The following is a 17102-nucleotide window of genomic DNA, read 5'->3' on the forward strand; positions in this document are numbered from 1 at the left end:
CCTGAGGAGCCTGAGAGTGGTGTAATGGTGAAGATGGGATGTGTTTCCTCTCAGCTGGGAGTGCTGGAGCTCTCTCCTGCTCTCTCTTGCCTGGGGCAGGGCAAACGTTTTCTTAATCCCTGATGGGCAGGAAGGAGGCTGCCTGGCTCAGAGAGCATTCCAGGCTTCCTCCTGTGGACTTTACAACCCTTTCATATTCTTCATCCATCCATGAATTCCCAGTGCACATTGATCTTTCTTACTCCTTCTTTGTCTTTGCAGGATTTTGTGTTGGGCCCTAGCCGAGGGGTTTCATATGGAGTTGGTATGCCTACAGATCTCTTGCATCATCAGTCAGGAAGCACTATGTCGAGGCTGGCGTATGGGCAATCACCAGTGGGTCTCTATGCCCAGAATCAGCCTCTTCCAGCAGGTAGGTGCACAGGAGAGGTGAGCATGTTGCACCTCTTTGGGAACCTCTTGTAAGAACCCCTTCTGTGAGATTGTCCTACGCAGGTCCCTACACTTTCCCCTTTTGCCTGTCATGTCTAGATACAGTGGTGAACAGTCATTCTGGAGCTAGAAGGCTCAGCAATAGCATGTGACTAGTCAGTGTGTTTCTCTTCCTCTTGCAGGTGGCCCTCGCCTGGATACATCCTACAGACCTGTACGCATGCCACTGGGGAAACTTGTTCAGAGTCGTCCTCCCTATAGTGGTGTGCTGCCTCCAGGGATGGGGAGCATGATGGGCATTGACCCCTCCTACAAGCCAGCAGTGTACAGACAGCAGCCTCCAGTGTCCCAGGGACAGATACTGAGGCAGCAGCTTCAAGCGAAGTTGGTAAGTCAGAGCTGTGCTCTTGCTGTTGCTGGACCCCACAGTACAGCAAGCCCAAGCTGTTTGCTGGGGCTATCCCTTCTAGCCAGAACTCTCCAACCTTGTCTTTATTTCTGCCCTGGAAAGATGTTGTCTCTTGTGCCTGTTCCTCTGGTGTAGCACCGTGTTTGCCACCTGCTTTGTGGGCCCACATCACTAACAGTTGGTGGAGGCTGTCAGTGAGGTACACTGGGGCATCTGTGGCTGGTGGGCAGAGAGAGGGGCATATCCTGGCTGTGGGGGTGGTAGGGATGTTAGTGGCCTATTTGTCCCAAGTCAGAGTGAGGTAGAAGTCATTAGCATCTGCATGCTGTGCAGCAGCCTCATAGGTTGTCTGGTTTGGTGAGAGCTGCCGAGAAGAGAGCAGCAGTGTCCTGCCCTTTGCAGATGTTGAAAAAAGTGTTTCTCTGTTGCCTTCCAGCAGGGCCAAGGCATAATGGGACAGCAGCCCGTGCGCCAGATGGCTCCAACCCCATCCTATGGAGCACTGCAGCCCTCCCAGGTAAGTGGCAGTGACCGCAGGTAAGACTGGAATCTGGCTCCAGCACAGGGCAGCATCTTCATTTCTGCTGCTATATCCTGAAACCTCTTGGCTCTTCTCACTCCTCATTTAGTAGGCAACATGAATCTGAATCCCAGAGATGAGTAGCCTTGTGACAGTATTTACAGGAGGCTGATGTCCTGTGTTCCAAATTCTCTTTTGTGCCATACCCCATGACTGATAAAAGCTTATTGTTTCATTTCAGGGTTACACACCTTACGTCTCCCACATAGGCCTTCAGCAGCACCCCTCCCAGTCAGGCACAATGGTACCTCCTACCTATTCTGGCCAGCCCTATCAGAATTCCCACCCCAGCTCTAATCCTGCCCTGGTGGATCCTGTTAGACAGATGCAGCAGAGACCAAGTGGCTACGTACACCAGCAGGCCCCTGGCTATGGGCACACCTTGGGCAACACACAGAGGTACCTCGCACCCTACTGGATTTTAATAAGCTGTATTTCATCAAGGGCTTCCCTGCTCTGCTCAGACAACCCTAACAGCAATCTGTGAAAAGCCTGTTCTCCCCGCTGTGTTATACAGCGTCCAAGTCCTTCGCACCCCCAGGGGAACATATTTATCCAGCTTTCAGTCCTGGGAAGAAACAGAGAGACGGTGAAATTCAGAGATGCTAATCGCAGGCACTAGACAGTGTTACCAGCCAGAGAAAGATGGAATTGTGAAGTATGAGAAAAATTACCTGGGGAAGTCATAGTTTTTGTTTTAAATCTAACCAGCAGATCACCATCCAAGGGCTAGATCTGGGATTTCCACTGGTCCTGAGCAGGCATAAATCCAGCAGGCAAACTGTGCAGAACAGTGGGCCAAGGACTGTTATTTAGGGCTTCTAGAAAAGCAGGTTGGATGAAACCCTTGAGAGGCCCTGGTGTCCCTCACCTTTCTGCAGAGAGGCAGCATGGATTGCAAGGGGCTGTTTGGGCTGTCTGTCTTGTTGATAGCAGAAGTTGGGTTTAGATTAAAGAAGCTGGCTGCCCGTGAATCTTACTCCCTGAGCTTGTCCCTTTCTCTTGCAGGTTTCCTCACCAGTCAATACAGCAGGCCCCCATGATGAGTGGGATGAACCATTTGGGTCCACAAGGAGTCCCCTCAGGAATTCGACCCAGCCAGATACTGCCTGACCAGCAGCAGCAGCAGTACCTGAGGCAGCAGCAGCAACAGCAGCAGCAGATGCTGAGGGTGAGTGGTTGCTGACAAGAGGAAGGCTGCTGGAGCTGGAGGAGGCTTGCCCAGTGCTGCTTACCTCTGTGTCAGCCATGCTCTGCTCTGCCCCTCTGTGCCAGGAACGGTGTCAACTCTGTTGGGGGCTGTCTGTAATAATTTGCTAGGTGGTTCTCCCTTCCTTAGAGCCTGCCTCCCCTGATGGAGACATCTGCTGCACTGCCTTTTGCTAGTCACCCAGCATGAGCTAAAGGGAAGTTAGGAGCAGTAAAGGTCCGTTTAGTCCTCTGTGGCCTGCATCCCACCTCTTCCTGCTCCAGCTGAGCCCATAAGATTGTGCAGAAAGCTAGCTGTCTTAGAAGTGTTGCAGGAGCTACAAAGTGAAAATCCCTTTCCCCACACAAGAGCAGGTAGAGTTGTTCCTTACAAGATCATTTTTAGGGTCATATCTGCATTTTTCATAAGATCAAAGTAACCATCGGTTGCGGTTTCCAATGGCAGGAAATCTAGTGTGAATCAGTCCATGTACTCTGTATCTAACAGCAGATGGTGAAAACTGGTCTAAAGTAAGCTGTTAGACCCAACTCTAGGTTTTGAGAAGTTCACGCGCGTGTCAACAGACATGAGTATTCCATGGATTTGCATTATGGTCTTATGAATATTAAATACTTATATAATATGCAGATATAAGTAAATTTCGTGGAGTTACAGAAATGTATTGAATTGACAGAGAAACACAGAAATAATTTGGGTTAATTGGTGAATTGCGTACCTTATGACAAGGCCTAGCAAACCTGTAGAATATGGGGAGACTACATGGCAGGGAGTGCTGAGGCTTTTTGTTCTGAGAGGGGCCTGAGCGAGTCAGTGGTTCCTGCAGAGAGCTGCAGTCAGCAGTATTTGAGAACCGCTGCCTTGCACTGGACAAGAGAATGTCTGTAGCACCGTCAGCAGCTTTTAGTCCTTTTGATGAGTAGCACCCCTGACTATTCACTTGGTTTCTTTTAGCATTCTCCATCACTCATATTTAGAAAAAGAACATGCCTCAGACAAATTGCTTGCACTTCTAGCTCAGTAACTTCATGCATACCTTCAGCTTTTAGCTGACATTGCTTGGTTGCTTAAAAAAATTAAAAAAAGTGGAGTGCCCAAAATCTCCCCTGTTACTGTGACTCCTGCAGCATTATCAGAGGCATACCAGATACATAACAGACTCCTGGTGCTTGAGTTGACTGTCATGATGCAGTGGCTTGTAGAAAGGACAGATGGCCTTTTGGTTTGTCTTGCATAGGTTGGTAGTCAGCTGTTGCAAGAAGGTAGGACATGAAATTGGGAGGGGTATCCTGGCTCATTTAGTCAGTCATCTGCTTTCTTGTATACCCAGGTCATAGCATCCATTTCAAGAACCTAAGTGGCCAGACTGGTTTAAGATGGAAGTTAGGAGGCTGTTCTAGAAACTGCCTTTGTGTTGAATCCTTGATCCCAGCCTCAATGTGTTTGTGACTCTTTCTTGTATCCAATTATTATTGTCCACTGTTTCCTGTTGTTTACTGGCTCTTCTTTCTCTCTGATGTTTACCCAATGTATTCCTAGGGAGCATTTGCAGCTTCTATAGGTCAGGTTTTTCTAAGCTCCTTGCATAAGATCCTGTCCCTTCTCCTGATTGTATTTTTGTCTGTTTTCTGAGTCTGTCCAAGGTTTGAACCTTATCCTTTTGAGCCAGTGATTGGAACTGTACCTAGCATCACCACATTGGTTTTTTATGATAGCATTAGTAGTTTTCTATTTCTGCTAGAAATTCTTCTGTTGATCTAGAGACTTCAAAACTACATTGGCAGATGGGAAAAATGAAAAAAACCTTGAGACTGTGGGTATAATCTGACTCCAAGTTCAACATGCTGAATATTCTCACCGTAACTAGTTCTGTCAACATCTAGGTTGGAGCACTGCATCCAGTTTTATCCACATCCTTTTACTGAAGTGCAACACCAGCTGGCATGAGTGGCAGAGAAGGGCAGCAAGATAGATCAAAGAGTTGGGGAATGTGACTGAGAAGGAAAGGCTGAAATAGCTGGGTGTTGAGTTAGAGAGGCAGAGACAAGAGGAGAGATAAGTCTCCAAATCTTTTGTCTTCAAAAAAAGCCAAAACCCCCTTATCTGTTCTTGTCCCTTGGCTGTAGACAAGAAATGGCCTTAAGTTACAACATATGAAATTCTGAGTAGAGATTAGGGAAAATTCCAGTGGTAGGAGTAACTGTGACCTGGAATGGATTGTGTAGGAAGGTTATAGGAGCTCTTGCTATCTCTGGAAAAATTTCAAGAACAGGTCAGGCAAATACTCAGTGAAGTCAGTATTGCTGATCTTAACCAGGAGGCGAGAGATGAATCAGCCAACGTCTTGAGGTAGCTCTTAGTTGGTTTCTGTTCTTGTATCTTATTTGCTCCTGGTCATTCCCCCAGCTGACCGGTAGACTTGTAGTTCATTTCCTGACATCTATTGTTACCTCATCTTGCAGGAGAACTTTGTTATTGTCCCTGTATTTCTTGACATTTCTCAGCCCAGGGCAGGGTCCTGGTGAAATTTGTGTAATTTAAGTACCTGTAAGGAAAATGGTGTAAGAGGATATGTTACTGCACAGAATGTCCTTCCTCCTTCAGCCCTTCCTGTGCCCTGTTGCTGTGCGCATTGCCCAGACAGTTCCCTGATGGTCCCTTCTCTTCTGTCTTTACAGCAGCAGCAGCAACAGCAGCAGCAGCAGCAACAGCAGCAGCAGCAGCAGCAACAGCAACAGCAGCAGCAGCCGCAGCCGCCGCAGCCACAGCCGCAGCAGCAACCCCAGGTCTCCACAGTGCCTCAGCCACAGGCACAGGGCCAGCCCCCAGGGCTGGGGATGCAGGCTCTTCCCCCCCAGCAGCCCATTGTGAGTGTTCCCTCAGAGGCAGAGGGACGTGATAGACCAGCACAAATCCAACGGTGCTCCACCTGCATCCCCCCCTTCTCCCTCCCCTGCGCTTCCCAGGACCTGTGTGAATGCCGAGGCTGCCAGCCAGGTGGTGTGGCTATAACTACGTTTCTGTCTTTGCAGTTCCAGCGCCAGGGCCTTCAGCAGACACAGCAGCAGCAGCAAACAGCTGCTCTGGTTCGACAGCTTCAGCAACAGCTTTCTAGTAAGCCTTAATGTTCTTGATCCTGTCCCTAGTCTCCTCCCACCATTTTCTGTTGCAGGTACCCTGGTGTAGAGAAGCAAGGCCAAACCAGACTGTCTGAGACCATAAATGGTGCTGGCAGGGATTTGGCATCAGGACTTGGAGCTCCTGGCCCAAGGGGGCACAGCAGCAGGGCAGGCAGAGTTTGCCAGCTTGTGAGCAACCTTCCAGACCTTCCTTCTGCTGCTTGCAGAGGGGCAAGGGAGCTTAGACTTTGTAGGGGCTGCCATGCAGCTTTCCTGAAAGGATGCAGTATGAAGCTTTAAAGCATTCAGAGGTATTTCCTCTGCTGCAGATGACCTCTGAGGTGCACAAGAAGGCTGTAACCCTGGGGCACTCACTTGGTGGATGACCCAGAGATACTGTGTTCTTGTGATCAGGGCAAGACTTCTTGGAGGCAGGGAGGGTACTCTGGGAAGTGTTGCTGCACACTTGCTGTGTTTGCGGTGTTCTGTGGGCTTCTGTGGCTGCTGTCACAGACAGGGTAATGGCATAGGTGGTGTTTCATCTGGCACTGTATTCCTATAATCTGCACTGAACTACTGGCTGGGAGATCTAGAAACAGAACCCAGTGTCTGTGCTGTTCCCTTCTGAATGGCCTGCTGTTTTACTGTCACCTCACTGGCTTTTCTGCCATAAAAATGACAGATATGCTATGAAAATGCCCAGAAATGGACTGCACAGGGTTTTTTTGCAGTGCATTAAGTGTGAGACTGTGCTAGATATAATAACGTGTGGAGTGGGGGCTTGGAAACTGTGCTTATACTTGCTCCCTGATGGAAAATTCTTAGTCCTTGTGACCAAAAAACCCTCCCCAAACCAGGAGTTTTAATGTGCTAAATTTCCCACTAGCCTGATTCACAAACCACAAGCCCGTGCAAGGATCCCAGCCAGGACATTCAAGCATAGGAAGACCTCATATAAGAATCTGAATATAGCAGAAAGACATATTTTTGTATCTTGCCTGTACAGCAAATGGAGCTGTTCTATGTGGAACAGATACATGGGTCCAATGCAGCCATGTGTCAGCGTGCAGCTTCCATGCTCCCTCATTGGGTTTGCATCAGTTCCACCAGGCACCATCTGGAGTTCATATTTGTACTGTCTGGGATGGAGTGGAAAGCAGGACATAAACCAGGAACAACCTGTAGGAGGGGGACAAGAATACTTTGGGCCCAGGATAGGCTGCTTTAGGAGGCTCCAGGTTATCCCTGAATGTGCTGTTGTGCAGCGGAGTTGAGAAGGAGAGCAGGCTAGCCAGGTTACACTGGTCTCCTTTTACTTAGTCTGACTTAGGTTCAAACACGCTGATGGGGTTTCAGGAAAAAAACTACAGAATTCTATTAATCGGACAGTACCCAAGTGTACTCTGAGCACTGTATATCACAAAACATCAGTCCCAGCAGTTTGGAAGTTCATTAGGTTCTTGAATATATCTTTACCATGTTTCCTGTCCTTTTTGTGCCATCTGGAAGTCCTTTGGGCATGTCCTTCATTTGTACTGAGATAGTGACAGGGAGCCAGGGTAGTTTGAAACCTTCACTAACTCTGGTTTCTGGGTGTGCCTCAGGATGAGTGTTTGACACTAGCTGTCTGAGCAGCTTGTGGGGCTGCAGGTGTTGTGCAATCTTATAGGGCTGATTTTCTTTCAAAATCGGAAATAATTCATCCATAAAGTCATCCTCCCAGCTAGCTGCCACCTTTCAGGGCTTTGTTATGGTGCACCAGTTCCACCACGAGTGATGGAGAGACCTCCTCTGGAGAAGCTTCAGGATCGGGACTGGCACATACCTGTCTTCCTTAAAGAATGTGGGGTCCTGACTGTGCTGCTGCCTAAAGGCTCAGACAAATGACCAGAGCAGGGAGTGCCATAAAGGTTATATTTTTCTTCTCACAGCCTGCGACACACTCCTCATACTGTGCTGGTGATGTGGGGAGAGGGATCTCTTTTTCTGAACCACACCTTGTGACTGTCTAACTCTGTCTTGACCTCAACAGATACACAGACACAGCAGAACAACAACCCGTTTGGACGCTACTGATCTGTGGCACTTCAGCCTCATCCAGGAGGGAGACATCACTGTGGACTGGATACAGCCTCTTCAGCCTGACCTACAAACTGGGGCTGCCCCCAACCTCTGTCCCTGGGCCTGTGCTCCCAGTGCTGCTGCTGCTGCCCGTCTCACAGGGAGATGCCAGGAGGATGGTTTTATTGTACAGAGAAAGTGTTTTTATTATCCAATTTCTACAAATGTTTATGGAGATCCCTTGTGGCTGATAGTCTCCCTTCCCACTTTGGTTTCAGTTTTTACTCAGTTTTTAGTATTTTGTTAAAATAATGATTAAGACATTGTAAAATTTTGTACTTTATTTATACCAGATGAACCCCATACTGCAGACATTCTTGGATGAATACAGAGAGCTTACTTTGCAAAAGGAGTGTGTATTCAGAGCCTGTCTTTCCTCCTCAGCACTCCTCCCAGTACAGCTCAGCAGCACCTATATACATGGTCTTTATCTCTTTCTCACTAGAGCTTTTGTGAACGGCTAAACAATTTGGTTGGGGAAAGAAAGACCCCATTCCCTGTTTGTTTCATGAGCTGGTGTTCACATGCTTGCAAGAGTTTGTGCAAGCTTTGTAGGATTTCTATGTTGATTAAGAGCTTTACTAGTAGTCTGTGGCATGTTCCACCAGGACAGAGGTATAAAGCAAGAGGGAGGTATATTGCAGGGTAATTTTGAGCCCTAACAAGCCCAGCTTCCCAGCCACAGCAGTTACTGAGATGCTCAAGCTAGTACCTCTGCAGTCTAGGAGGAGCTGCAGACTGAGTGCACTTCTCATCACAGCATGGTTTTGCTGATAAGCACCGAGGCTCCTCTGCTAGCTCCTTCCTGACAGCCACAGTGCTTTCACTGGATAGGTAATGTGCTGCATTCTCAACTTCTGACCTGGCTAATGCTAGGAGTCTCATCTCTCTGTGTAGCAGGCTGCTTTAGCTTAGTGCTCTGCATTCTTGCCGTCTGTTGAACCTAGAAACTGCCATCACCAGCACCTTTCTTTTCTCTTTGGTTCTTCCTCAGCAATTTGCTTGTGGACCATTTGACCTGTGGTCCCTCTGGTAGCTTTTTCTTGACCCATGTCTTCCTTCTGTCCCTTCGGTGTGGGATGTGGTGAGGCTCACAGGGACTCATGGAAGAGCTGCACTGGATCTTAATCTAAGGGCAAATAAACAGTTCTGTAGGGTAGGCCATGGCAAGAAGGCAAGCTTAGGGAGTGCAGAGAAGGAGGGATGTTGGGGCTTTAGTCCTCAGCTGTGCTCAGACTACTGTGAAGGATGTTGGTGACTCAGGGCAGTGCCCCATGTGCTGGCTGATGGGCCTGTGCCTGCTGCCCCAAGAACTGGAGCTGAGCCCTTGCCTCCCCGGGAGCAGGCGCGTGGCTGCTCTCAGGGGCACAGCTATGTGGGCTGCCTGGCACCCTGTGCCCTGCTCATCCCCAAACTGCACCGCCCTTGCACCTGTGCCAGGCTCTTGCTGTGTTGTTGCAGGTGGGTTGGAAGGCATTGCTGGCCAGGCCTGATGGAGATGGACACCCTCATTAATGAGGACAGATGTGTGTGCATCCCTGCTTGTGCCCTTCCATGAGGCTAGGGAGGAGCAGCCTTGGGCTGGCTGTTAGGCCCCCCTCCCCTCATGCCCCAGGGTTAGCCTGTGCCAGGGGCTCTGCTTGCCTATAGCCTGTACAGGGTGACCCCAGAGGTGGAAGCCCTGCTCACAGCTGTGGCTGTGTCAGCTAACCCCTGCTCTGTGGGACCCATGGCTGGGGCAGGAGGGCTGTGCTCCCCCCTATCCTGCCTGGGGCGCGGGCAGGGAGTGCCCCAGGGCCAGCGGAGCCACAGCCTGGGCGAACTGGGCACTGTCTCTGGGCAGAATGAGCCCCTCTTCCTACCGCGTGCAGCCATGGCCGGCAGCCCCCTCCTCTGCCGGCCCTGGCAGGCAGCTGAGCCTGCGCCAAGCAGCATCTTGGATGCTGCTTTCTGCATTGCTGCCGTGCCGGAGGTGGGAGGGAGGCCGGCTCTCTGCAGCAGCCAGCACTGGAGCGGTGTGGCAGAAGGCAGGGCAGCTCTGGGCGGGGGTGCAGTGGGTTGCCGCTTGCACGGCAGCTGTGGCAGAGCAGGGTGCTGCAGCAGGAGAGCACGGAATCGGGTGCTGACCTCCTGCTTTGTGCCCTTCAGGGCCCCAGTGATCTGGTGAAAGCGCCCCAGGGACCACGCTGCCTCACTGGGGGAAAGGGAAGGACATGTCCCTCCCTGGGGCCAGGTGCCTGCTGCCAGGGGACATTATTGCATGGCCCAGCAACGGGGCTGCCCCTACTCTTTCCTCCCACAAAAGGCTCCTGCAGCCATGCTGGATGCTTGGCAGGTCAGGTCTATGTGTGATGAGCAGGACTCCAGAGCTCTATTGTGGTGACAGACCCAGGGCTGCCAGTGTCCAAGACCCTCTGGCGGCCCAGAGGTTTCCAGCAGGTGCAGGAGGCTGTGGGGGGATGTGGGGACTGGGGCAAGACCTGGTCATGGCATGGGGCCTGTCTGGGGAGCTGCGCTCTGCCCAGCCTGGCTGTGTGCCTTGCAGCCACCGCTGCTGTGCTGCATGTTAGCACTGAGCTGCGGCGGTTTTAAGCAGGTCTGACAGCTTCCAGCCCTTCTGCTCCTTCTCTGAGTCGTGGCTAAATGCTGCTTGTGACAGAGCCAGAGGCGACCAGGGAGATTTTACTACATGCTGCCCATTGAGTAACACATGCAGCTGCCCTGCTGTGGCCGCTGGTCCACGGTAGGGTGTGTGTTTGATGCTGGGCTCCCTGGGCCCAGGGGCCAGCCCCAAGGGGTGCCTGGGCTGGGTCCACGGGAGGCATGTGCAGGCAATGCTGCATGGTGTGTGCCCAGCACATGGGGAGAAGCCTGAGGTTGTACAAGTCTTGACACGGTGGGGTGATGGGTGGGCAGGAGCAGGTCATGCCCCACACACTCACCCTACCCAACAGCCTGGCATGGGTGGTCCCATGGACTGTGCCCCAGGCAAGGGTGGCTTGTCAGGCACCATCAGAGCTGGTGTTGTGCAAGAAAATCGATCTGAAGCTGGGAGTGGAGCGGCTCTGCGAGCACCCAACCCTCCCTGTGCAGTGCCCGTGGTGGGGAGCGGGCCATGAGGTACCACTGCAGCTGTGCACTGTGATCACATCCTGGGCGGGTTTTGCTAGGCAGCAGGATACAGGGAGCCGTGCCTGGAGCCTTGCCTGCTGCGGGGCAGCCAGGTACCGGTCCAGGGACCCCTTCAGGATGCTTCTTAGGGTTGATGAACCCTGGTGGGCACTGGGCAGGGTTGTGCATCCATCCCATGGGGTGCTGGACCCCGTTGTCTGCTCAAGGGTGTATGGGGTGGCAGCACGCAGCTCACCCTGTGTATAACAGGCCAACAACAAAATTGATCAAGCTGCCAACCACCAGTGAGCAGTCACTTGGAGAGGGAGTGGGGCAGGAGGGGCAGGAAAGCTCTGACCTGCTCTGTGCATATGCCGGTGGCATGCAGGAGATCCAAAATAAATGCTTGCCCTTTGCATGCTGCCACACAAGCATCTTAATTGGGAAGCAGTGGCTGCTCTGCGGAGCCTGGGTAGGGTCTGGGTTGCAGCTCTGGCAGCAGGAGGGAGGCAGAGCCCAGCTCCCCTTGCCTGGATTGGAAAGTGTGGAGGTGTCTGCTGGTAACTGCATGTCCTCCTCTTTGATCAGGCATCGCAGCTGATACTGCCTTGGCTATTGCAGACAGATGTAGAGACAAGACACATCCAGCAGAACCCAAATCCATACCTTGTTTCAAATGATTTCTGTAATCCCATCAGGCAGGACTGAAACAGAGAGGTAGCCCTGCCACGGGCAGAGGCAGGCTGGAGGAGAGGCGGCTCCTGCCAGGAGGCCGTGCGTGGGAGGGGAAGATATCCCTACGCTGGGAAGCGGCATGCCGGGAGGAAAGGGGAATGACAGAGGTGCTGGGTCTTGCTGCACGGTGCTGCTGGGGCCTTATAGGGCTGTGGCTGCTGAGCCTACAGCCCGGTGCATGGCAGGGGGGTGGATGGGTGGCAGGGCTGCGCCTAGCCCCAGGGCTGAGGCTGGGATGGGACATCCTCACCGGACTAGCTGGGTGCTGAGGAGCAGTGGGGCAGGCAGGGGCTGCTGCCCTGGCCACAGGGAAAGACGCCGGGGCTGGAAGGCTGCTGTGGGACGTGCGAGGGCAGCACAGCCAGGGCTGGGGGGGGGGAAGGGGCGTGGTAAAGGGAACCCATGCAGAGTGGCTGGGGCAGGTACAAGGTGCAGTGGGGCAGGATTCTGGATGCCCAGGATGGATGCAGAATGCCCAGGGCAGTGCAGGGATGCCCGGGGTGGTGCGGGGATGCCCCCACAGATGGGGGTCGTTTGCTGGGGTGGTGCGGGGTGCCCCGGCGTGTGCAGGTGTCCCGCTCGGGACGGTGGGGGTTACCGCCCCCCCCCCGCCACGGCCGGTAGCCGGGCAGTGCCGGTGTCGTGCGCAGGGTAGGGTTCCAGGGGCCGTGGGGGTTACGGGGGGTGCAGGTGCGGTCAGTGGTAGCCAGCGGGCGCGGTACCGGACCGCGCCGTGCCTGGCGAGTGCGACACCCCCTCGGTGCAGTACCCAGGGCGGTGCAGATGCCGGGGCATGCGGTACCGGGCCCGGCCAGCGCAGCGGCGGGGCCGTGGGATGCCCGATAGCACTGATCGGTACAGGTGCCGGCGGCGGCGGCAGCAGCGAAGGGGTGCTGCGGTGCGGCCCCTCCCCCGCCCGCCCCCGCCGTGCACGCGCCGCGCGCTCCCGGTGCGGGGTCGGGCCGGACTGAGCGGAGCGCGGGGCGCGGAGCAGCCGCTGCCGCCACCGGCATGGCCCATCCGCGCCACCGCCCCCGACGGTGAGTGCGCCCCGCCCGGCCCGGCCCGGCCTGGCCTGGCCCGGCATGGCTTTTGCTGGGGAGGGCGGCCGGGCGGGATCGGACCGGCCCCACGGCGCGGGGCTGGGGCCGGCCGCCACGGCGGTGATGGGGCGCCCGGGGCGGGGATGGCCGCGGGCCGGTCCCGGTCCCGGTCCTGGTCCCGGTCCCAGGGTAGGGCGTCCGGGGCCGGGCCGGGCATCGGGGCGGCGCGTGGCAGGGGTTAACGGGTGGGGCCGAGCGCGGCGGCGGCGGGTAACGGTGGGGGTTAACGGGGCCGGATGAGCGGCCGCGGCGAGCCGGCGGGTTGCCATGGCGACGGGCTGAAAGGGGGGATTGTGCGCCCGTCTCAGCTGCGCGGCCCCCGCCCGCATCCCCGGCCCGGGGCCGCCCGGTTGGCCCCGTTCCACTCGGCTCAGCCCGTCGGGCCCAGCGTGGAACCGGGAGCAGGGGCTGTCCCGGCTTGGGCGCTCCCGCCCCAGGGACTGGGACCCTCCTCAGGGTTGGGGTTGCCGGTGCAGGCGGGGTCTGTTATTTGGGGTGCAGGGGTGTGCCCAGTGCCGCCTGGCACGAGGCTGCTGGCGTGAGCATCCCCAGGTCAAGGGCAGGCAGGAGATCCCCTTGGCTTGGTTTATTTGACATAGCGTGGGGAATGACGTTAGACATTGGGCTCCTAGAGCGAAAGGACATTCCCTGTCTCTCTCTTGGGCAGGGGGCCAGGGCGGAGGCAGGCTTGGTATCAAACAGGGGCTCTGTCGTGCTGGCCACACTTGTCCCTGAGGGGGGCAGTGGGTCAGGCACATGGCGCAGGGGTTGCTGGTGGCTCCACTGATGCCCACTGTGGCTGGAGTCAGCGCCCTTCGCCTGAGCTTGGCTCCGTCACGCTCGAAGCCACAGGGCAGGACAGGTGTGGTGGGTGATGGTGAGTGCTGGGGGTCTGTCCACATCTGGCGCTGTCGGCAGCGAGGGAGAGAAGTGATGAGGAACGTGAGGCCTTTGCCCAGCCAGTCTCTTTCTGGACTGTGCTCTCCCAAATGGTGACACCTCCTGGTGGCTCCGCTGGCAGCCCTTCCCAAGGCCACGGACCTCCCTCGGGGAGGTGGCTCTGGCATGAAGTCCCCGGGATGCTGGGATCTTCCTTCCGTTCTTTGAGGGTGCCTCATCCGATGCTGCTGCCGGCTCGACCCCAGGCAGCGGCAGAGGGGCTGGAGGTGCCCCCATGGCTGGGCATGCGTGGGTGCAGCAAGACAGCTGACAGCCAGCTCCCTGTGAGCCCCTGTGCTGGTTGTGCTTCTTGTCAGCCTGGTGGGACCTTCCTTCCTCTGGAAACTGGGGTGCTTTGTGGAATCAGAGGCATCTGCCAGCTGGGTAAGGGGTGGATGCATCCCCAGAGATGGACCTGCAGGTTGCCAAGTCAGGGGTCACTCTTAGCGCTGGCAAATATTTGTGCCATCTATTCTCCTTGCTCTGCACTAGAGCACCTGTGCCAACCCCTGGCACAGTGCTGGGCACCCCAAGGTCCCCATCGGAGCAGATTTCCTCCTGCTCCGCACATTGCAGGTGACCACTACCAGAGCTGGTGTCTGCAAAATGGTTAAAGACTGACATTTAGAGGTCACACTTGTAGCATTGTGCATGTGTTTGCTTCATTTGCATTTGCAGTTAGCCCAGCTCGAGGCTTTGCCACTCGCATGTGCAGTTGCCATGGTTACATGTGCAGTCGGGATGTGGAGTTTGGTTGGACACCTGCAAACATGCAGCTCTCAACCTCCGGAGCACCAGGGCACAAGCGAAAGCTGCTGAGACGCAGGGCAGCCCTCAGACCTGGGCGTGTGGGCCCTGTGCAGCGATGCGCTGAGGAAATGGAGTTGCAGTGCCCATCTTGGCAGGGTCTGCACGCTACTGCCCCACACAGCCTCCAACTGCCCATATTCAACACACAACGTGCATCTAGGGCAGTGTTATTGGAGAGGAAGGTTGAGCCCGTGCCAAGGGTGTTGCCCTGGACCTTACATCTGGGTCTGTCTCCTTCCCAGACCTCGTGTAGACACCCTTCTCCCAAAGGGCTGGAGTGAAGGTGTTCAAGAGCAAGACAGTGAGGGCAGGCAGAGCCTAGGAGTTGTGAGCAGAGCTGCTGCGCAGGCTGGCAGTGCCTTGCCTGTGGGCAGGGGGCTGCCAAGGCTTCAGAAGGCAGCATGAGAATTGGCAGAGTGCTGTGCTGAGGCTCCAGCTGTGGTGGCTGTGTCTCTCCTGGCTCTCTGTGGGGTCCGCTCTGGGTGCTCAGGTCCAACACAGACAAGGACCAGCTCCAGGTGCCTTTTGGCTAGGATCACATTAAGTCTGTGAGCGAGAGCAAGGAGATAGTGACTGCCAAAATGCTTTGGAAGGTCCACGCTGGCCTTATCTTTGTGCCAAGGGAGGAGGAATTTTAGGACAGCAGGTATGGGAGGGACCTCGAGGTCATTGAGTCTCTAAGCTCTATCTAAACTATTGCTGAGCAGCATCAGCTCAGCCAGCTCCTAAACCTCCCCAACCACAGCAGTTCTGCTGCCTCCCAAGCAGTTTGCTGCCATCTTCCCATATCCTTCCTGCTAGGAGCTACTTCTATGCAGTGGGGGGGGGGGAAGGGAAGCCCTCTTGGCTATCCAGGAGCAATTGTGTCCTGGGACAGACTGGTGTGGGGTGTCCATGCTGCGCTGGTGGTAGCTGGAGGAATCCAGTAACAGGAGCAGGGTGGAAGGATGATGGGAATCAGTGGGGATGGGGACATGGAGCATGTGTCTGGGCACAAGCTGTGGAGGAGCCACGGAGGAACCTGTGAAATCTCACAGCAGTGCACAGAGGGGCCGAGTATCTGCTGTCCTGGGACTGTGCACCAAGTGCAGACAGGATGGGGCAGGGACAGCTTGGCTCCATCCTTAGGGCTTTCAGTGCCACTGGGATGGGACAGTTATTTACTCCCAGCGGGATCCCAGACAGAGATTCCTCCCCTGATGGTCTGTGGTTATTGGCTGCCGCTGACAGAGTGTTTCAGAAGATGCTTCTTAATCAGGGTCTGGCATGCCAGGGGCGTGCACGGGTCTTGGGTCAGCACAGGGGGAGGTGGTCGCAGCCAGCTGGCGGGGGCACGTCAGCAGAAGGAGGCAGGGTGGATTCTGGTACCAGGGTGCTCGAGGAGAGCTGGCTTTGAGGACTGTGGCAGAGCTGAGTGGTGCTGCATGATGGACTAAATGCTCTGGTGGTCTCCTAATGTGATGCTCCCCAGAGCTGGGGGCAGGGAACAGGCTGTGACCATCCTTGTGTGCTGCTGGCCTCAGCAGGATTCTGCAACGCATGTGAGGGGAATAAATAAAAGGTCCTGCAATTGCCAGAGCTGGCAGTTTGAACCCACATCATTCAGGCCCTGGAGCGAGTCTGACTGAGGGGAAATGGGGATGAAGCAGCAGTGGTGGAAAGACACAGGGGCTTCTGGCTGCAACTGCCAGGTCCTGTCTGGTGCATGCGGTTCCTGGAAGTTTTCCCTGGTTAGGAGGATACATGCTGTTTGTTTGGAGGCTTGTCTGGGTTCAGTAGCAACGTGGTATCACAGTCCATGATGAAACCTGTGTTGCTGCTTAGTCTTGCAGGTGTGTGGGGAACTCTGCCCTTGCAATATACTCCTTTTGCCATGTTGTCTGTCCAGCAGCAGGGCAGGCACGTGGCATGGGGCAGAGGGGCTTGTCTGTGAGCAAGACTTTGTGCCGGGGAGCACTGTTTGGGCTGAGACTGCCTTGGCAAGGAGCTCAGGGGATTGTTGGTAAAGAAGCCTTGTTCCTGACACTGCAAAATGCAGAACAGTGGAGTAACATCTGTTATTTTCAAACTGCATCTCAGTGTGAGTCTATCCTGCGAGGTGCCTGGCAAGCAGAGCTGAAGCTTTGCCTGGTGGCCAGATGCTCTGGCCATGCCAGCAGAGCAGGTGGCAAAGTTTGGGAAAGGTTGCAGACAGAGTGTGTTACAGGGCTCGTACTGTGTGCGAGCCCTGTTTGAGTCTGGGCCTGGGCTGCTGCGGCTCTCTAAGGGCGAGGATGGTTGGCAGAGGCTGGTCAGGAAGGCCTTTGAGATGGGCTTGGGGAGGGGACTGCTGAGAATCCCCTTTGGCGTGGTGATCAGGGGCTGCAGGGACTTTGCCTTCATCAGGCATTCATTAGCTGCTACTCTAAAGGAGTGGGAGAAGAAGCCCAAGTCTGCAGCGTGGCCAAAGCGTCTGCATGCCACTCACCATGGAGGTGGCCGTGGTGGCAGTGCTAAAGGAGTTGTGGAGGTGAGTCTGTGAGTCTGGCTGTCTTCA

The 17102-nt window shown here is 54.9% G+C and overlaps 2 protein-coding genes across 19 annotated transcripts in view; both read left to right on the forward strand.

Moving 5' to 3' along the window:
- Positions 1 to 8217, forward strand: part of MED12 (mediator complex subunit 12) — a 37372-nt gene extending 29155 nt beyond the window's left edge. For 2 of the 15 annotated variants that reach the window (XM_041118974.1, XM_029996733.2), the window contains 7 exons: positions 262 to 412; positions 615 to 820; positions 1278 to 1358; positions 1603 to 1820; positions 2430 to 2592; positions 5307 to 5742; positions 7780 to 8217. In XM_041118974.1, coding sequence (XP_040974908.1) covers positions 262 to 412; positions 615 to 820; positions 1278 to 1358; positions 1603 to 1820; positions 2430 to 2592; positions 5307 to 5742; positions 7780 to 7823 — 1299 coding nt within the window. In that variant the 3' untranslated portion in view covers positions 7824 to 8217. Of the gene's footprint in view, positions 1 to 261; positions 413 to 614; positions 821 to 1277; positions 1359 to 1602; positions 1821 to 2429; positions 2593 to 5306; positions 7658 to 7779 lie in introns of all 15 variants that reach the window. The other 13 variants (XR_005931030.1, XM_029996737.2, XM_041118975.1 and 10 more) reach the window with 13 other exon arrangements.
- A 4409-nt stretch (positions 8218 to 12626) lies between these two features.
- Positions 12627 to 17102, forward strand: part of NLGN3 (neuroligin 3) — a 42658-nt gene continuing 38182 nt past the window's right edge. For all 4 annotated transcript variants that reach the window (XM_029997052.1, XM_029997054.1, XM_029997053.1 and 1 more), the window contains exon 1: positions 12627 to 12754. The gene's annotated coding sequence lies outside the window, so the exon portion shown is untranslated. The remainder of the gene's footprint in view (positions 12755 to 17102) is intronic.

This window comes from Aquila chrysaetos, chromosome 21, assembly GCF_900496995.4.
Source record: "Aquila chrysaetos chrysaetos chromosome 21, bAquChr1.4, whole genome shotgun sequence".
NCBI classification, from domain to species: Eukaryota; Metazoa; Chordata; class Aves; order Accipitriformes; family Accipitridae; genus Aquila; species Aquila chrysaetos.